At 39.2% G+C, this 21,430-nt stretch overlaps 1 protein-coding gene across 1 annotated transcript in view; it reads right to left on the reverse strand.

Annotated features, from left to right (window-relative positions):
- Positions 1-573: 573 nt before the first annotated feature.
- The window catches only part of IMPG2 (interphotoreceptor matrix proteoglycan 2), a 52,555-nt gene continuing 31,698 nt past the window's right edge, over positions 574-21,430 (reverse strand). The window contains exons 10-21 of the mRNA XM_061454495.1: positions 20,788-20,846; positions 19,364-19,381; positions 17,127-17,371; positions 16,439-16,521; positions 12,611-12,935; positions 10,276-12,047; positions 8,783-9,002; positions 7,361-7,571; positions 4,801-4,989; positions 4,456-4,654; positions 3,527-3,606; positions 574-2,672 (exon numbers count right to left, since the gene is read on the reverse strand). Of these exons, the coding sequence (XP_061310479.1) occupies positions 2,660-2,672; positions 3,527-3,606; positions 4,456-4,654; positions 4,801-4,989; positions 7,361-7,571; positions 8,783-9,002; positions 10,276-12,047; positions 12,611-12,935; positions 16,439-16,521; positions 17,127-17,371; positions 19,364-19,381; positions 20,788-20,846 (3,414 nt within the window). The 3' untranslated portion in view covers positions 574-2,659. The remainder of the gene's footprint in view (positions 2,673-3,526; positions 3,607-4,455; positions 4,655-4,800; positions 4,990-7,360; positions 7,572-8,782; positions 9,003-10,275; positions 12,048-12,610; positions 12,936-16,438; positions 16,522-17,126; positions 17,372-19,363; positions 19,382-20,787; positions 20,847-21,430) is intronic.

Consider the following 21,430-nt stretch of genomic DNA (forward strand, 5'->3'; position numbering starts at 1 on the left):
GGTTGTTGGGTTGTTTGTTTTTTTGTTAGAATATTTAGAGTTCTTTGTCTCTGCCTTGGATTAGGAAGGTGTCCAAGATCATCAAACAGTTTAGATGAAGAGGCTTGAATGGGGTGGGGAGTATGTGTTTTGTTTTGGTTTGTTAGGACTTGAAGATCCCCTAAGTAATAACATGTTTCAGCTCTTTGATTAGAACAAAAATATCTTCAAAATGGGCAGAGAGCTTAACTGAAAAGAAAGCATTCAGTTATGTGCTTTCCAGCATGAAATTTTCAGAACATAACCTTACAAGTGATAAGGAACTACATTTGGCACTTTGTCAGCAAAGGGGTTTAACAGCTTAAGAAACTGTTAAAAAAAAAACAAAACACCCAAAAATCAACAAACTTTCTGATCCTACATGCACTAATCATCATGGTTAAGATACCTTCTGTCTTTGTATCAAGCTCATAGTCTCAACATTAATTTTATACAAAAAATTATTTTGGAAATAATTTTTTTATTGTAGTGAAAATAAGATAACATTGTGTTCGTATGTATACACACACACAAAAAGATTAATTGTATATGCACTGAAATACCTCATACTCAGTGTCACCAAGACCCTTCTCAGCTTGTGCACAGCAGATACTACAATACCTTTAAAACATGTCTGATACCAGCCACCATCCACCACTGTGCTTAGCAGGAGCAGCACCAAAGCTCCCAGGGCTGGCAGCCGTGCTGCACAGAGACAAGTCACAAGTTGCTGCCTACCCTGGGCCCAGTTCTTCCCTGTGTTGTACAGTTACCATAATCACAGTCCCCAGTGCTCCAGGATGGCTTAGCAGTGCTGCTGCAGGGCCAGGAGGCAGTGGACTGTGCCTCAGAAACTCTGGACCAGCTGCTCTGAGAGTCCTTGGGTGACCCAGCAGAATGGGGGCTCTGGTCACAATGGTGATAGTCAGCACATATTATTGCCTGCTGTGTCACGTTATTTGGGTTTGAAGTGGTTTATGTAAGCATTTCTTTCAGATGTTTGACTCAAATACCCATTCCCTGCCACTCAAGGCAAGAAGATACTACACAAGTGATGCAGTGAGGTTTTCCAGAAGATGTAGAACTGCTTTGAAACATTCACTTGTTTAGCTAAGCTGCCTACAGACAAGTAATTAATTCTCACTGTCACTTAACTCTAAAAGTATCAGGTGACTGTTGGCACATGTGGGCCAAGAACTAGACTGCAGAAAGAACAAACAACTTGGCCTTGTTTGCTATCAAAAGCTAATGTGAGGCTATGAGTGTTCTAACCTTTGACAGCCACGTGAATGCCTTAAACAAGAGACACCGGGTGACTGAACAGAGCCCACCTTAACAGGTGGTCAGAGCTTGCTTTGTAATTTGAAGATAAAACTCCCTTTCTGTACCTCAGAGGTCCCCATCTCAATTCAGCTATTTTAAAATGCTTCAGGCTTTTTTGGTTTAAGGAATTCTACTCTGACTTCCACTAAGCCAAGAATACTGTCATTTTTTTCCCTTCCCCATAAAAATTTCTGCCATCTACCAAATATACATACATTTCAGTGGTACAGCCTGATTTTGAAACACAGCTCATGGCAGTGTATTGCCCAGTTCAGTAAAGAAAATTCAAAAATCAGTTGGCTGAATTGAACACTGAGTCAAAACTAACTTTTTTTTTTTAAAGGATGGGCAAAGAGGGCACAAATTTTATCATTAAACTATTCATCTTTCTATATAAACAATTAAATCCATTATGAACATGAGGATAGGGAAACACACAACAAATAATAATGTGTATTAACTTAAAATATCAAACAAATTCTCTACATAAAAAAGGTCAGTGTTAGTCACTTAAGCTTCACAGAGCATTTTTTTGATAGAAGCCCTCTATGCCCCAACTTGTGTGTCTGCCATGAACAGCTGGAGAATCAACTGCCCTGGCTTTCAAAACAGGGTTCTGTGCTGCAGCAGTACTGCGCTCCCTTGCTGGGGTGCCCCATGGGGTCACTGGCAGGCAGGGTGATGCTTGTCAGAGCCTTCAAGAAGCTTGTAGGCTCCTTGCTGCACTCTGCTTTGCTAATGCTAGTGACAAAATGTACCTCAGGCATCTGTAGAAAAGAACTTCTCTGGTGAGGTTATGGTTGCATTTTTATAATGGGAATGCTTTAAAATAATGCTAACATAATTCTAGCACAATCACGCTCACAAATCATTCACAAAGTATTTCTTCCACTAGTGCTGGATACATGTGAAATTGCTACATACCTGGATACCTGTGAAAGCCTCCAGTGAGGGGGTAAATGCCAAAGAGGGATTTTAAATATGCATTTTATTTTGGTAGCACCTGTATCTTCTGTTACGTGATGAGATTTTTTTTGCCTTGGTATACAAACTTTTGCTGTCCATTTCAGAGTTAAAGGAAAATGAACTTTCATAACCTCTACCACTTCTGATCACGTCTTAAAAATGTCACTTTACAGAAAAGCCAGAAATAATTGAGATAGGTATCTGTACACTTTAGCCATTCATGCAAAAAAAACATCTGTATCATCCCTGCAATGTTAAGACTATAAGTAACTTCGCAGTAACATCTGAGCCCATTGCTATGGCAACAAGGTAGTCTTTATCTTCCACATGTATTCTACTGATTTCTTTTTTCTTAAAGCAGCTTCCTGAAACAAAAAATAGAGAAAAAAATATTAAGTTAGTCTCTTTCAAACACTGAGTTCAAGGCTTGTATGAGGCAACCCTTACTACTTTCCAGCTGTGGAAAATCTACATGCTGATCCTTTTCAAGGTGAAAAAATGAACAACTGACATGGGAACATGTGAACTGCTGTTAGTTTCAATTAAATAAAAAAAAAAAGATAGTTGATGATCTTAAATTTTTGCCACTGCAGCTATTTTTAAAAGGATCCCATAGTATCTTTCAGACTGCCCCAGTTAGCTGTAATTTGCTGCTTGCTACAGGGAGAGCAAAGTTCATAAGAACATGTATGCTACTAATTTATTCCTTGATGGCCTTTGCCATGATTGGCTCTCACCAAAGCACACAGCTCAGCTTGGTTAGATGTTTGGAACTGTAAGCTTTATGTTCTGGTAAGTGCCACCATACCAGACAGGGCTGTACTACTGGTCTGTCAGGTTATAGTTAGTTGCCAAGTCTTGAGAACTCTAAAATTTCTATTTTAAATAGAGCACTATGCAGTAGTAAGTACACTACAAGAGTTAAGAAGGTTCAGTCTGTGCTTTCAGGGACCTAAATTAATGGCAGTGCTTCTCCAGCACCCCTTGATTCTGGGATTCTTCTTCAACGCTTTTAATATACCTTCTGGGGTTATCTATTTTTCACACTGATTATTTTAAGTACTTTCAAAGGATTGAACTTCAGAAATAATGTTGAAATCTTAACCTCTAGTGTTCCAGCATTTCTAGACTCTTGAAATGAAAAAATCCAGGAATGTAGTAAAGGGCACATAAAAAAACAGCAAAGGAGTTAGTTATCCAAGCAAGACATTTCACTCACATCTGATGCTGCCTGACAAACTCTGCAAACTGACGGTCTTTAGCGTAGAGCTCTATAATTCGAATTCTGTCCTGAATTTCCTAGAATACAAGAAACACACTGTAAGTAGATAACAGAAATTAGAATACTACTGAAATAACTGATTTATGGGTTTTGGAAAATAAAACTCCCATGTTTTGCTGTTTCAAGGAGTAGAGTTTGAAAAGGGGCACTCCCAATACTAAAATTTGACTTCATGCTATTTTCATTTTTAAATGAAGCACTTGGAATCCAGTAATACTTTACTTTTAAATCAAGGCCTAAGCTTGGACAGAGTGAGACGTATCATCAGGCTGTTACAAACCATTTATCTCCCATAGATCCCTACAAGCCCAGCTACAGGCTGGATTCACACCTCTCACAGTTGCTCAAGGATCTGTGGTTAGTGCTTAGATGCAAATCCCTTCTCTTTATCAAATCCACTTTAGCATAAACCCTGGATACTGTGTATACAGGAAGAAAGGAGAGGAGGTGATCTAGCTTGCAGGTTATAGAAATATGTATACTTTAAAAACAAAAAAACAACCAAACAATGAAACTGTAGAAATGCCTGGATGCACCAGGTTCTCACTGCATAACTAGTCTTACATAAGTAGTTGGCACAAACCTCCCCAGCCCTCATGAAGTCATTTAAGAAGTCAGCTCCTTCATCATGTGAAATTAATTACAGTTCAGAACACACTCATTTCCTTCTCTGTACCTAATAGCAAGTGGGGAAGGGAATCCTTTCGCTCTTCCCTTTAGTAGTTGCAGTAGCCATAGTTCCAGCCTGTTTCTTCAGAGCATAGACATTGGGAAAAGAGTGGGCCCACCTCTTGGGTTACAAGTGTGAAATAAGCTTATTGTTTACATGATCTTTTCCATGCCACTGTGAAAACAAAGTAATTTACCTCCTTAGTAAGCTCACTGTTTTCATAAATGTGCCTGATCTCTTCACTGCTGTAGTCTGTGGATGTCTCTGCACTGGTGGAGCTGTAGGATGTTAGTTGTGGGTATCTCCGGTAATAATGGCTGTAGCCAGTTGTGTCACTTTCGTACATGGGGTTGTATTTAACTGCATTCTCAACAGACGAGAGGCTGTCACCCTGCCTGGGGGAGCAAGAAACAAACTATGATCTTCTCTGCAGCCTGGAAAGGCAGCAGGCAGATTAAGGAAGCCTGGCATATGGAAGCTCCTGTACATCCTATTATTATTATAGCAGATGTGTTTTAAAATATTAGATGGTGTCACTTACCCCTGTGAGTCCTCAGTGTCACTCTTTGTGTACTGGTCTCGAAGGGTCCTGGCCAAGAAGAAGATGACAGCAGATGCCACAAGAAGGAATCCTGCTACAGAAGCAATTGCAATACCCACAACCAGTGGCTCTGACACATATTCTTCACAGTGCTCCCCTCTGTACCACCAGTTCTCTCCCACACGACACCTGCAACAAGGAAACACAGGGAAATTAAACACCAGCAAAAGCATTGGTTAATGTAAATGTATTTAACTTTCTGTATGATGTTCCCTCAGTTAAGGCACCTCAGTAAATACCTCTATGTGTTCAAGCACTAACATACTTTTATTATTTTGAACAGCCTTTTTGGTATAGAATCATAGAATAGTTTGGGTTGGAGGCAACCTTTGCATGTTATCTAGGCCAGCCCCCCTGCAACAGGCAGGGCCATCTTCAACTAGGTCACACTGCCTTGAATGTTGCCAGGGATGGGGCATCTACTCCTTTTGGGCAATCTGACAGAGTGTTTCACCCTTGTAAAAAAATTCTTCCTTATACCTAGTCTGAATCTACCCTCTTTTGATTTAAAACCATTACCCCTTGTCCTATTACAACAAGCCCTGCTAAAAAGTTTGTCCCCACCTTTCTTCTAAGCCCCCTTTAGGTATTGCAAGGCTGCTCTAAGGTCTCTGGGGAGCATTCTCTAAGCCGAACAACTCTAACTACTGGATGAAGATAGGTAAAATAATAAAAAGGATTATGCATTTGTGATGGAAGAAGCCTGTGGGGCTTTTCTTTTTTTTTTTTTTTTTTTTTTTTGCAATTTTGAGTATTTTGTGATGTGTTAAAACTAGAAGGAGTTTAGACTAAGTAAAACGTTAGGCCTTGGCTGAGCCTTGCACGTGACATATGGAACACTGTAAAGGTAGAAAGCAAGTTGTCTTAATTATCTTGTGAGGTAGATATAATTGAAGGTGTGTTAAACAAGCAGAATGTTTATAGTGTCGTGAACTCCACGATGGTTAGTTAAATAAAAACAGAAAATAAATTGCTAGAAAGAAGTGTGCATCCAAGATTTGTATCCTTAGCATTCAGTATTTTTATCTGCCTCTAGTTTTGAACATAAGAACCTTAATACTGACTTTAAATATACCATTAAAACCATATTTGCATTATAGAATCATAGATTGGTTAGGGTTGGAAAGGACCTTAAGATCATCTAGTTCCACCCCCCTGCCATGGGCAGTCCCTGCCTCACACTAAACCTTGTACCCAAGACTCTGTCCAACCTGTCCTTGAACACTGCCAGGGATGAAGCATTCACAACTTCCTTGGGCAACCCCAGTGCCTCACCACCCTCATAGTAAAGAACTTCTTCCTTATATCTAACCTGAACTTCCCTTGTTTAAATTAGAACCCGTTACCCCGTGTCCTCTCTTCATGCAGTCCCTGATGAAGAGTCCCTCTCCAGCATGTTTTCTATAAAAACTGAAGGAATTATAAGGTGTTCTCACTATTCAAAGCAATTAACCTTATAAGAAGAAACATCCCTAAATTAAGTCTTCTAACATAAGTATCAAAAATAGTTTCTGAGAGTAGTAAGCAATACTTTGAATTTTTCAAAAAGTTCTTACTGAATACTGGCTGGACTATGCTTGAGTTCAGACACTTACCTGCTTGTCATTAACAGTACTGTACAAATATTCTACAATATATAATACATCTGGGACAGCATCCTTTTGTCTAGCTTTAAAAGCATTTTTGTTTTGCCTGGTAACTGCTGGGACTCCAAAATTGATTTCAGAGGTGTTCCAGGTAAACTTAGTTAAAATCACTTGAAGGAACATAAATAATAACTACTAGTAGTAGTATTCTTTTTTTCAGTAAGTCTTTTATCTTTTTTCGCTAGGTACATTTTTTTTTAAAACCAGACTGTTAATATTGCTTGAAAAGGAAAAAATAAGTGCAATGTCAGAGGGAGCATTGTTTTTTCTGTATGTTGTACTATGTCTTGTCCCTTACCTGTAAAACACAGGCCTGCAATCTTCTTATGAATTACATATATTTTTTCCCAAACGGCCATTGAACTTTTTCCTAACCAAGAACACTATTTTTAATATATTTATGTTGTATGAATGTGCCTTTCTGATATGAAGTAAGTTTTGACAATATTTAACAGTTTGCTACTTGAGAAAACCTCTGGAGATTAATTCTGTCTCAGAGGTCAATGAAGGTGACTTGAATAGCTGAATATATTCCATTACTACCATTTTTCGTAGCTGTTTTTAATTCCTAATGTTTATTTTCTATTAAAGGAATGTGTTAATATCTCACTTCTGATATATACATATATACATATGAATATATATAATGATTATATAATATATATAATATATATATCCCACTATTAAGTGGTACCTCCACTCAGCAGCATAACATGAATGATAATCCTTATAATCTCACTTACTACACATAATTTTAGGGTATTTTGCACAGATCTCATAGAATGCTACAAGAGAGGAGACAGAAAGGGCTTTTCATACGGGCAGCACATGCTTCAAGCAGTGGGATGACCTACCTGCAGATGGCCCCTTGCCCAGGGCTTATGTCACACTTCCCATCATTCAGGCAGAAGTTTGGTTGCAGGTCACAAATGCTGTTGCATGGCAGCCCATCAATGCTTAGGTAGCCAGGATTGCAGACACACTCGGCTTCCCCACTCCAGCGATTTACTAAGCATTCAGAGAACTCATTGCAGGCCTGGAACTTGCAGGGATCAGCTTGTTCACCTGAGAGTACACAGAGCAGAAAATACTAACGCTAGAGGAGAAGCTTAACTGAGGCAAAGCACTGGCTGGCTGCTGCCGTTTTCTGTAATGGTCTCTTTGTTAAAATAATCCCCCAAAATCCAGCATGTGTCCTTCTTGAAAAACAGAAGGTTCTGCTAAGGTGAACAAGCACTAGGCTGCATGCCTCTGTCCACACATTGCAAGTCTGTGTCATGGCTAAGACCACCCACCAGGCTAATTGAAAATGCAAGTATGAAGTGTTCTTTTTCTTACTGGAATGTGCAGTACCTCAGATGTTCTCTGCCTGCTGGAACTATAATGAGTAAAACACAGCTGATCTCCAGTATTTCTTGTTACAGAAAACCTAGGCAATGTACAATAAAAGGGCAAAGGGACTTCGGGCACTCGTCACCTCCTGTGCCAGGGTTTGCCTTTTTGTCTGCTAGGAGCACAAACTTGTAGTATTTGAGATACCTCACTTGGACCAAGTATAAGAGGCTGGCATACAGTTAAATGATCAATATTGGAAGATTCTTCATGCTAATTAAACTCTCTGTATTGAAGAGCTACCTCAGAAGAACAGTTACCGATTGCCAACAGGTGAGCACTGCTATTTTTCTTTGACCTTAAAACAGGAAATATTTCTGAGTTGCCTTTATGGTAAACTCCTGGCTAACTGGGAATGGGGAAGAACTTTCTCCCTGTATCAGACGAGGGAAATAAGAGGGCCTGTAACTTTTTAGTGCAACCAAGGCCTTGCCACAAGAGTAAGGCAGCAGCTGTTGCCTGTGCAGATACCCACCTGGCAGCTAAACTGGCTGGCACCTGTGGGAATAACCACATGGAGTAAGGTCAAACTGCACATGAAACTAAACACAAGAGAGATGAACACCACTGTTCTTGCTGAGCAGCCTTCCTTCTCACTCTGCAGTGAAAGCGCAGCAGCATTATGCAGAGTATTACTTCAGCCAACTTTGGCTCCATATTTCTATGTGGGCCCTATACAGTTTGCTTAGTCTGGGTCTCACTTTGATTTTTATCTCTTTAGTCCCTTAACAGGGACTGTCTATCTGTCTGAATTCTGTCTTTCTAAAGCCCAGCCTGTGAAAAGCAATTGGGCTGTGTCTGAAGTGCTGGGATCCTTTTAAGTCCTTAAAGCAGAAGTTGCTCTAAATTCCTTGCACTAAAATGCATTTCCCTCCCATCCTTACCTGATTCCACATCCAGGGAGTATTTATCAATGGCCAGATTCATGGTGTGATACGCAGTGTTGCAAAAGTCTTCCAGGATCATGTACACAGCATTGGTGACATTCCGAGGCACAGGTTTGGCAAATTTCATTCGACTGTTCACCACAATGCTGCCATTTCTGAAGTTGAGGATTTCCAGATTCTGGAAGCCTGTCAGATTCGACTGGAGGTAGGGCACCAGCTGTAACACAGGGGACACAACAGAAAAGCTCACTCTTTGAATCTCTGCTCAAGCCAGCTGCATTGGTGTTGTGTCAGACAGCAGGAGCCTGAACTATTTTATCCAAATCCCACAGCAAGGGCATTAAAACTTTATCCAGTTGAGGCCTGTGCTGGCAGCATGCCAGAAACCCAAGTACTTCAGGCAGTTCTTAAGAGTATCCCAGTTTGCAGGCAGCTTCTAAAAAAACCTAGAGTTCAGAAATGCAGTTCTTGGGATATACAGAGTGCTCTCCCTTGGTCAAACCATTGGGCACACTTGCCATTTCACAGGGTATTTGCTTCACACAAGTCCCCTTCCCCTCTCTCCCTTGCTCCCTTCATCTCCTGCAACAAAACGTTCATTTCAGTCAGAAGAGGGTAATTTCCTGGTTAAAATTTGACAATTGCAGCTGTATAACCCCTGTGGGGCTTTGCTAGCCATCAGCCAATTTAGGAATAGCTTAGTTCCCTGAGCTTGACACACTTGAAAGATGGACCAGTGCAAATCTGATGAAGATCAACAAGGCCAAATGCAAGTCCCTACACCTGGATCAAGGCAATCCCAGGCACAGAATGGATTGAAAGCAACCCTCCAGAGAAGGACTTGGGGGTATCTGTTGACCAAAAGCTCATTGTGACCCGGCAGTGTGCGCTTGCAGCCCAGAAAGCCAACCATATCCTGGGCTCATCAAAAGGAGTGTGACCAGCAGGTCAAGGGAGGTGATTCTCCCCATCTACTCTGCTCTCATGAGACCCCACCTGCAGTACTTCATTCAGCTCTAGGGGTTGGAACTAGATGAGCTTTAAGCTCCCTTCCAACCCATTCTGTGATTTTATGGTAACTACCTCTTATTTAGGATGGGTTGAATGTTTTACAGGAAGTTACCTCATCACAGTCCAAATTTATTTACTTCTCTCTCCCTATAGACTAAATACAGAAGACTCCAGAAGCAAGTAAGGGAAGGGTTGTAGTGACTTCAGCTACACTGCTGCATTTCTTAACAACAGCAGAATATCCAGCCCACAGCACTGAAAAGTTACACTTTAGAGAAACTACCAACTGAGTAAAAGACATACAACACACCCCAGCCCACTGTCCATTTCCAGGCAGAATTTTCCCATAGAGGGACACAGACGGTATTTCTAAACACCAGTCTTGAGTTGCTCTCTGCCAAAGACAGCCAACAAACTATTATTTACCAACATTTTTGTTCTACCTGGTAATAGGCATTTTGAACAGAAGTGGCCCTTACCAGTTCCAAGAATCGCTGCTCCAACGCTTTATATTCAGGGGAGTTTTTATTGAACAGGTCCTCTGAGAATATCATGTTGGTAACCCGAAGACTGAAAAACACCACTAGAGCTCTTGAGGGGACAGGAGTAATATAGCCCTTTTCACGTGTGGCCCAAGCCACACTGGCCATCTCTGTGGACTGAACATGAGTCGTTAGCTCCACATGACTTTTGGTCATGCTCCTTTCCTCCTCAGTCAACTCAGGAGAAAAGTGGACAGGGCTCACATGATCCAGGTCCACTGAAACATCCAGGACTTTTGCAGTTTCATCTCCCAGCTTTGTTGAGGTAGCCACAGATGATGACACTGTGGATCCCACAGCAGGGAAATGGGAGGGAAGCTCAACAGTGCTGCTTGTTGCACTCACTGTTACATAAGAGTTCATAACAGTGCTGAAGCCCATGGGAACATCTGCACTGTGGTCTGTGCCACCCTGTCCAGCAAAGCCCTCTAGCACAGGGGTCTGATCTATTACAGAAGGAACTGCAGGCACAGCTTGAGTGACAGGTGGCATTGCTGAATGTACTGTCTGACCTAATGAGTTTTCTATTTCTCTGTCAGTAGGCCAAACATCAACAGGTTTCTTCACTGCTGACTCAGTAGTGTCTTGGCCTGCCAGTGATAAATCTAGGGTTTGCTGCTTTTCTGTGGAAGCATCAGTGTCTTCCATGGAAACATCAGGGTTGATGGTGGAAGCATCAGGGTTTACCATGGAAAAAGTTGCAGTCAGAATAGTTTCTGAGGAGCTTGTGTCCCAGCGGCCTATTGTAGCAGCTTCAGTTATATTTGATTGCTCCACTGTGAGTAGTTCTTCTGTCATTGTCCTATCTTCATTTTGGTGCTCAGCTGCTTCAAAAATGATGTTCTGACCTATACTGGACTCTTCGGGCTGCTCCATACTGACAGTCCCTCTAGATGCAATGAGAGTATATTCCACAGAAAGACCAGTATTGTGTGGTGAAACAGGGGCCTCTCCAGTTGGCATGTCTACAAAGGAATTGTCCACTGAAGGCTCCAAAACCAAGGACGGTGTAGCAAAAGAAATGTACTTGCTCAGTGTTTGTGTCTGTGTAGATGGTTCCACCGGTGATGGCTCTTCTGTCTGTAACTGAGGTACCTGCTGAGTTGTAGTCTCTGGAAAGACAAATATTTCAGATTCATCAAGGAAATCTTCATTTAGATTGGCCATACCTTCATTCTCCTCTTTGGAACGACTGTTTTCTAATTTATTCTTAGAGTTAAGAATATAGTCCAAGATCACGCCTTCAGGAATATCATCAGTTCTAATTAGCAAAGACTCATTGTCATCTTCAAGCCAGTTGTCAGCACCAGGGTAGAAAACTGGTTCCAGTGTTGCATCTTCCCAAGGCCAAATACTTGATTCCATTTCTTTTCCTGAACCATCAAAAGCTGAACCAGACCCATCATCATATATAACTCTGTCTCCAAGATATAGTCCCTCTTCCATAGGGCGGTATTCTAAGGGAAAAGGAATTTCTTCCACAGACTCGTGCAACACAGAGTCTGCATTGTTACTGCCTGCAGGACTATCCTGAGTTACTTCTTCCTTCTCAGCAGATTCTGTTTCTTTAATACCAGTCTCTATTACTGAGGAAGAGGCCACTGTTGGTGCAAAAAGCAGAGGAACTGCATAATCATCTGTAGATGGAGGTTCTTCAGGCACGAAGTGAAGAGGACTCAAAGGCAAATGGTTTTCAGATAGACTAGTATCTTCAAACCATAAGAATAAAAATAATTTTCCAATTAGTTATGATAAATATGATAAATAATTTCCAATTATTGTGATAAAAGGTGTCAAATTACATTCATTTTACTGTTTGTACATCAGTATTCAACATGTTTCCGTGATACCCTGCCCATGGGAGGGGGATTGGAACTAGATGATCTGAAGGTCCGTTCCAACCCTGACTATTTTATGATTCTGTGATACATCCCAGCCTTTGTATGCCGAAATCAGAAGGAACCCTGGTGACCTCTCCCACTTTTCATTTAGATATTCTATGGGCCAAGTGAAGAGACAAGAAAATACTTCTATGCAATTAAATACCATGTGGGTACCATTTCCTGAAGGGATAAACATTATTAGCTGTTACAGACATTTTAACTTAGCATATTATTCTTGGACACATACATGCAGGAAAGGTAAAAACTATCAGGGAAAGACATGCAGTTTTTTAAACCTTTCTGCAAAGTCATTTGGTGAACTATACATTAGTGAGTATCAGAAAATACTGGCATCCAAATCTAAGCTTCAGTCAATAGCATTAACTTACCATCTAAAGAACTGGAGGCTGAAAGCCATTCCAGAGAGTCCACAGAATCATGCCCTAACCCTGGTGCAGTGACCAAATGAAGAGCTGGATTTGCATCCTCTAAATTCAGCCCATCAGGCAAAGAAGTGATGTCAGTCTCTGAGGAGAGCAGAGCTTCCGGTGCCAAACTTGCTTCAGAGTTCAAATTTCCTGGTCTTGGCCGGATTTCAATGCCATTGGACTGTTCACTATCTGAAGTGGAATCTGGTTTGGTGAAATCAAAGGGCAAGGTATTGCTGACAGTTGATTCATCTGCTGAAGGGCGTTCAGCTAAAAAGGTGCTGTCCTGGAACATAAACCCACTATTAATATTTCCACTATTACAGGGGAAGCATTGGCAGTCTGTGTTGGGCTGCACACATAGAGGGTGTTAAGAGCAGCCAACAGCAAAATCTGGTACTACTGCCTCTGTAAGAACATAATGGGCAACAACAGGAGGGGCTAAACTGGGAGGACTGGCAAATACACAGCCTTGGCTAATCATGTGCAATGTACATGTGAAATGCACATCCTTGTAACATATATTTCATGTCCAGTCATGTCCACTAAAAAGGAAAAGAAGCAATTTGGATTGTTGGGAGTGCAGCTTCCCTTAAGGTACTAAGAAATTTACTGTCTACACCCAGCCCATTTCGTTTCCTTTACTGAGAAAATGGATCTGTCTGTTTCTAATTAAACCAAAGAGAAATGCCTGCCTTCCTAAAGCATAAAGAGCTCTTAACAGCTTTTATTCATTAACTGCATAATCAATACAGTAATTATTATAGTTATTATGACACTTAAACCAGTTTAGGAGCTGAACATGAACGTATGCATGCCCTGTGATCATTTATTGCTGTCTTTTAGTATGTGAGTGTCAGAACCCAGGGGGGAAACAGAGCCCCATAATGTAAAAAAGGGCATTTAGAACCTGGAATAACTTTAGTCTTGAAGCCAAGATGCCTGTACAGATAAATCATTTGTGAACAGTAATGATGAACAAAGAACATGCACCATGACTTTGTGAATTGTTTGAAATGTGAAAAAAGAATTTGTTTGTAAATGTTCAATTTGCGCACCATTTACTTACTAGTCCATATCCCAATCATTATTTGGTTTACAGCTAGAATACTTTGCACATTTCATCTTTGAATATTAATCTGTCTCTCATGCAGGAATTATATTGAGAAAAAACAAGAAGAGATTAAGTTATTTGGTTAAGGCTACAAAAGCAACCTGACAGCCTAAAACTGAGGGATTCATGTGGCTACCTGCCCAAGTATCAATGCTCTTTCCTTTACTTGACCAGCATGAGTAACAGGAAGAATCAAAATACTTTTCAATTTGAAATTTTACTCCTTGTTGAAATATGGGTGAAACAAAATCTCAGCTTCATTCAAGCTGCATTTGAACGCTTTGGAAGCAAGTCATTTCAGGTATCTTCATTAAATTATTTGTCTACCTACCTATATAGATCACATTTTTATAGCTGGTTATTATGCCACCACTAACTCCTCACATTTTTTAATTTACATGGTAACAATCAGTTGAAAAGTATGTATGCACCATATAGACATGTGCTCCAGCAATTACCTTTTCTTGGCAAAACTGACCACTATAAATAAAGCTGTAAAAAAAGTTACTGTGCAAAATTAGAAACAAATTATACATATAAATTCCATAAAGAATGAATAAGGACAAGCAGCAATAGCTTCACAATACTTCTCTTTTTTAGGTGAGCATTTAGTTGCCAGGGATTGCACTTCATTTATTTGAATGTGGATAGATGTTCCTATGACAACTAACATTATTCAAAGATCTTGTTACAGTGCAATATATTACATTAACAAGTTTAATATCATATTGGCAAGCTCTGGTTTTTGCTAATGTCTTTTGAAAGCCTTACAAATGTGACAGATGACTGCCAACACAGAACCCCCTCCCTGATTTTCCATTTTCTGCTGCCAGAAAGGCATCGTGTTTAGCAAGCCAGAGCATTCTACCTGTTACAGCTCAACAGAAATAACAATAAAATACGTATTTCAAAACTAGACTTGTTTTTTAATTTGCTTTTTTAGAGAGCTGTACAACTCTAAGAAAAGAACTTAGTTGGTACCATCTGCTAGCAATCAGATGGTGAAGTCATGACAGCCCCACATTATGTCATGAGTAATAGAAGTGTGATAATATAAATCAATTTATTCTCAAATCAGCTAAGAAAAATAGCAGTAAATTTCTTTTTCAGAGATGACAGTTGTAGTTAACTCTATCTACTTGAACCATAATGGTTTGAGTTCTGTGGAAGTAACTGACTAATCATTTCAACTTTGTTTAATTATGTTTATGATTTTCTTAAATTTATCTGAATTTACTTCCCAAATTATCTATGTATTGCAGATTGCACACAGCAGGTTTTTGGGTATCTTCTACATAATTAAGAGGTTTTTTCTGAAGACACAATGACATTATTATACATAGTCTATGATTAGAAAACAGAAATGTTTCTTGTACATACTATTCCCTAAAACTGGCTTAACATTTATTATTGCAAAGCTACCTCTGCTCTAAAGTCTTCTTGCCTGCACATCTGTCAGAGTATCCACTAATAGAATGTGAAGATGGCAGAATTACTTATCTTACTAAAATAAACATCTGCAACATTTCAAGCTAGCTCGATAGCTCCATATAAGAGAAAGAGCCCTTTCCTCACTTTTAACCTAAATTCATCTTTATCCACACCATGTTTAAGCCATTATGGCTAATCCATATGAATCTGCATTTTAGAAATCAATGATTCACTTTTAAAACTTACGGAATACTGGCATGAAATTAAGGATATTATACTTGCAACCATTGTAACAAGAATATTTGAGTTCTTTGAAGTGGCTGTGAATTTTGCTTCCATAAATATTTCAGAAGTTGATCTGAAATTAAATGTGTCACATCATTATCTCATAATAAACTTAGAGAAAATCTACCACCAAGCATAGCTGGACCTGGATTTTTTGGCACCAACTGACCTCTTGGAAGCCACATCTGTGTTACACAACAGAATGCAGAACAGAAACCTGCCGGATAAATCCTTAAGCCCAGACAATGCTCCACCATTCAGCAGTTCCAGCTATTGGCAGAACAAGTGTACCGGATCTCAATGTTTCTGGCACCTAACTTGGTATCTCTGGTTAAAGTCCGTTTGCATTGTGCAGACATGGTCAAGGATACTAAGTCTCCTGTGCAGTGGAGAGCTCCAGTCTATGTCCTAGGTTGTTCCAGAGGTAGAGGAGATAATTACAGATTCAAGGGGAAAAGAAAGAAACCACAGCCTATTATTGTTTCCTGTGATGATGTTAAGGGAATGGATAAAATTTTAAAACTGAACTGAGAATTTTCTGTGAAAGCAATACAGTAACAAAAGGAGCATATGACACTTAACATTATATCTCTTATAACAATCAGCTTCAGTGCTTACATCTATTTCTCACTTTCCAAAGAAAGGTAGTGTTGTGGGAAGAATCATGTCTTTAGAGCAATTTACAGTCCAAACATAAGAAGCAAGGCCTGGCTGTACAGCTGGGAGCACAGTACTGTCATGTAATATAAAATGATAACAGAAAATTGTTGTGAAACAGATATCAAATTATCAGATGAGAGATTTCACCAGGTTTTACTCCAGCGTAAGGTGTGCTTTCATTACTACATATTCTGCATGAACAACAGGATAGAGATATTCTGGGTGCTGACTGCAATTCTGCCTTGCTGAGTTAAGTTGTTCAAATGGGTCCAAAGGCCACTGCTCAGAACCGTACTTACATCGAACTCTGGGCTCTCCGGCACAACTGAATTCTCAGTAATCCAGGATGGGTCTTCTGGTATAGGGTGTAGTATTTCTTTCACTGTGGAAATATAAATTCTTGGGATATAAAGGCTGCAGTAGCAGTGTGAGGAAGCTGGTTTGAAAGACTAACTGAAAAAACTTCACTCATCTCAGATTCATGAGTAAAATCTTTTCAGACAGTTTTCCAGTGAGATTTCATTTCTGGAAATGCCCCCAGCTCACTAACAGGAAGTACAGAGTAGTTATGAGAACAGAAGGGTGGACAGCACTCCTCCACTACCTCTAGCAGCATTCAACAGTAAACCAGGTATTTCCTCTGTGCTGCTCAAGGCTACTAAACTAAAGGTCATCTTGGTGCAACATTCATCATGTGAACCACATTTCCCCTTCTATTCCTGTTAATTTTTGAAAACACTGCTGAAATTTCATACTACAAAATTCAGCGTCAAAGGAAAAGAAGAGACTAGTCTAATGGAGTAAGAATTAAATACCCCTGCCAATGACCTGCCCTGGTTAAAATCAGAGCAAACCAAGCTGCAACAAAGTTGTTTTTATTGCTTCTTTTTAATTATTCAGAGGGCAGCTGCATAATTTACTCATCTGAGATTTACTTTATAAAACTTCAAGTATGTGGCCCACCGATGCATCATAATTAATACGCACCATTAGTAAGCTGGAGAGAGTTAGGGTCTAAAGACAAGGAAGTGTTTCCAAGCAAGGCATTTTTCTGGAGGATGTCAGCAATATAATCTTGGAAATCACTGATGGTGTACACAACTGTTGGATTATCCTCTATGTCCATAAAGGAGTTATCCTCCACCTTGTTGGAATGAAGGTTCATCAGGTCCCAGGTGGCGTTGCTGACGGCTTTTCCATCAAAAGTAACAGCAAAGTGAACTTCCACCCCACTTCAGTTGTACAGAGAAAGAGAACATAGATGAGAGATGCAAGGTTTTCTAATGTATAGCAAACACTATGATTTTTTTCCTAAGACCCGGTGTCAGTACCTTTTTTAATAAAAAACATATTGCTTTAAAGGATTCTGAATAAAAATTATTTCTTCACACCTGTGTTTGGCTGCTTGTGTTTTCCACCACTGCAAAGTTCTCCAGAAAAGACTACCAGAACCTGACATCTGGTCTGGCTCCAGCCCTGTGTTTCTTTCTACTAGTGAATGATAGACAGAACACAAGCAGACCACAACGCTGATTTTCTCCCAGCATTATTAATTGGCCCACCAGTATACAGCAGTGTGAGTGATGATTTTAAGATCATGCCAATGATGGGAATGGCTTTGAGGTATGAAAACAGCCAGGAAAAACAGGCTGTATATAGTAGTAATCTACAGTAGCAAGAGGGAGCCCTGATCACTGTCCCTATGCAGTGTAAATCTACTTGACATCATGTTTTTAGTAGCAACAAAATGGTATTTAATACAGCTTATAATTGGTAACATTTTTCTAGACCCATTTTTCTAGACTCATTTGATCATTTATTCTTCAAGTGTTGCATCTGTGTACAGCTTAGCTCCTCCACTTGCTTAATTTTCTTTTCCTTAATATGTCTGGATGGTGTTTTCTACGTGGCAGTGTAGGCAGCAATCCAATTTACCATACAATGGGCAAAAGCACAAGGTAGCTTTAGAAAATATTACATATTTTGCTTGTACACAGGGCACAGCAAGAAAACGAAGTAATCTAGGAAGTGTTAAAAATTGTGCTCCAAAGACAGGTTTTCCTCATTCCACAGAGCTGGTCTGGATTGCTAAAGTAATGGCCCTGTTCAGAGAAGTCTGCAAAGCCCCAGGCCCAGATACAATAGAGACATAATCAGCAAACACGCTGACTAAAAGCAGGATCCTGCTGGAATTTTATTGCTGGCTCTGTCATTGAGATGAGCCTACTATAGGCTCACCATGGGCACTCACTGTCAGCAGAGGAAATAAAAAAGGAAGCAGTAGTGAAAAGGCAGGGCAAAGATGGAATACAGTATGCTCCTCAAAAGAGACTTTTAGATCTAATACAACTGTGCTGTCAGTTGCAGTTAATAATTCCTAACTAATACCATCAACACCATCATCTGTCTAGAAAGGGCTACAATATCTGGTGCTTGGAACAAAGTCTGTGTGAACAGTGGCATGCATTTTAGCCTGCAGTAGTGTAGTAGAGGATGGCTTTATGTCACCATTGTTTGTGAAGAAATTTCTGTCTTCTAACATGGATTCTAAAATTAAATGCTCATTTTCTGCAAACTGTGAAAAATGGTTATGCCTTTGAAGAGAAACACACAAAACAAAACATCTGGTAAGTTAAAGGCTGCAGTTCATTTTCTGTCTTGTGAAATTTTTAAAATCCTAAAGGAGGAAAATTTTGGATGCTTAACCTGCATACGTCTGACAAAAACAAGTTCAGACTGATCCCATTTTCCGTAAGGAACGTTTATAAAACTACTGCTAAGATGTGCAGTAGCAGAGCCAACTGCCTTTGCTGGAGAACTGTGGCTTTCCTATCTACTATAATTTCTATAACAATAATAATCCTGTATCTAGTCAAGACTTTCCTGCAGACTAAAAAGACCTTTAGTCATCATTAAGCAATTTTGTTCTCTTCACAGAAGAGACTCCTATGCCCAAGTTAGCCCAGTAGCTTTTTCCCCAAGTGTTTTTTTTGTTTTGTTTTGTTTTTTATGATTAGGACTTAAATAAGCAAATTGGGTTAATCCATAATCAAAACAGCTCAGTTACTTGCAGTTTCTGGTAGAACCCCCTCACATAATGTTTACACTGGATAACTATCTTGTTCTACAGCCAGATAAACTACAAATCCCCAAACCTGTATCTTCCAGCTAAACATGTTTTTCCATCTGTATTATAACAGTATCTATAAAAAAGTTGTCTTTACCTGTCCTCCTCAGGAAAGCTGAATATAAACACAAAACAAAACACAACAGCAAAACATGTTAAATCAATGTTAATATTTCCTTTAAGTCTTCTAACTTAAAAAAATTTGCTTTGCTGTTTTACAGGGAACACAAATTTAAAAAAGCAAACAGCAAAATAGTTGTAAGTTCCATAGTTACTCTGCTACATACAAAGCTGTTGTGCTTTACTGATCACAAGGAATCAGCAGAGCAGAGCTATCTCAACTTATTGCAAATAATGCAGTTACATTGCTGTTGGCACCAAGAAAATCAAAGCTGACTGACTCTACCTGAAGGTTTAGTTCACAAACATGTTTTTTTTTTGTCATGCAGAGCATAGGCCAGTGCTTTGGTACTTTGGCAGAAATATAAACCTTTTATTTCTCTTCTCAAATGAACCAAGGGCTTGCAGATATATTAGACTACAGATACCAGAACAGAAGGTTTTGTGATCTTCCAGGCTGGAAACTGAACACAGTCTAGGGTTCCAACCATAAAACCTTTTTCACCATAGCTGCTTTGTTACCTACATGTTTACCAAGTAGGATATTCCAGCTAGTATGTTCTAAAAAACAGAGTTTACAAAGTCTTAAAAGCCACACAATTTGTATTAACTCATGAACAGTCTCATTAGATTCTGAAAGTCATATTCAGGAAAAATCGTAACTTGTGGTTGAGGTACCCCAAAACTCAGACCTCAGATGTTTGATACATAATATGCAGGATCTCTCTTTCCCCTGAATTAACTTAAAATGTCATTCCAAAGCACAAATTGATTTGAGGAAACTAGTCTTTAAAAATAATATTATTTATTATTTTTATTAATTATTACATTTTAGTAATTTGTTAAATCATATAATTTATTTTAAAAATTATAAAGAGAGTTAAAAATTGCATATCATTTGTCAGATTATTCACCGATTTATGTTTTGATCAAGGAGAGAAAGACGTTTACATATCTCAAATACCAATTTTCAGAGTCATATTAAGTTGGAAAAAAAATTAAATACACCACATTTTCCCCAGAAGGTTTCTTTGTTCATCCTTTGATGAATCCTAGGACATGTCAACAATACTGAAGAAGTATCAGATGCTAATTTTAAATAGAAAATATCACTTTAAATTTTAGGATAGAATGTTGAATAAGAATGCCTTGTCTTAAAATCAAGGCAAGCGTATAATAAGAGTTCCTCTGGTGGATGCCAGGAGCAAAAAAGACAGTTTGGTATTTCTATTTCAACCTCTGTATAGAGATGTACTAAACACGAAAGCACTTGTCCTTTGGTTAGTACATCCTAGGAATTCCCACAGACATGCCTGCCATTTTTCCAAGTATGATGCTAGCACATCATATCATCAGACATAACCAGTTTTAATTACCATGTACGCATCAGTATCTTTTTACCTGTAATCCAAGATACGGATGGTTTTGTATCCAGGTAGTCCTTCAAATACACTTTCAATCTATTTTGAGGAGAAAATAAAAAATTAACACAGAAATTCCTCCACCTTACTCATTTAGTGAAAAATCAGGAAGTATTTTCAACATTTTCTAAAAATGTATCTGAGCTATTACATCTAATAGGAGAAAAACTGTTAAATATTCTCTCTCTCCTCATGGAAGAAGAGTTTTGGTAACATTGTTTCATTATTAGAAAAGGAAAAGTTTTAAGAACAGCATCCATCATTCCCCAAGAACTGTATAGAAACATTCAAAGGGAAGGGAAATCCAAAAAGACTCTGCAAGGATCTGCACTGCCCATAGCAGAAGATATTTTTCCTCTTATCTATACAACATGAACTTTTCTCTGCCCAAAATGTTTCCATTACTTCCCAAACCTCTCTGAATTAAAAAAGAATTGACAAAAATGCTTTAGACCTTAGCAACTGAAACAAGAAAGGCAGTAGTCACTGTAGGAACAGGGACCTCTTGGACTCCAAAGAGGTATTAATGCATTAAATAGTGCAAAACACACCTCATCTTCATTGCCATAAGTATGCAAAGGGCTGAGGAGTGATTGGCAGTGCTACTCAAAAAAAGACAAATG

This window comes from Pezoporus flaviventris, unplaced genomic scaffold (assembly GCF_033815535.1).
Source record: "Pezoporus flaviventris isolate CSIRO_AGI_PZ_B2104156 unplaced genomic scaffold, CSIRO_AGI_Pfla_v1 ptg000015l, whole genome shotgun sequence".
Classification (NCBI taxonomy): domain Eukaryota; kingdom Metazoa; phylum Chordata; class Aves; order Psittaciformes; family Psittacidae; genus Pezoporus; species Pezoporus flaviventris.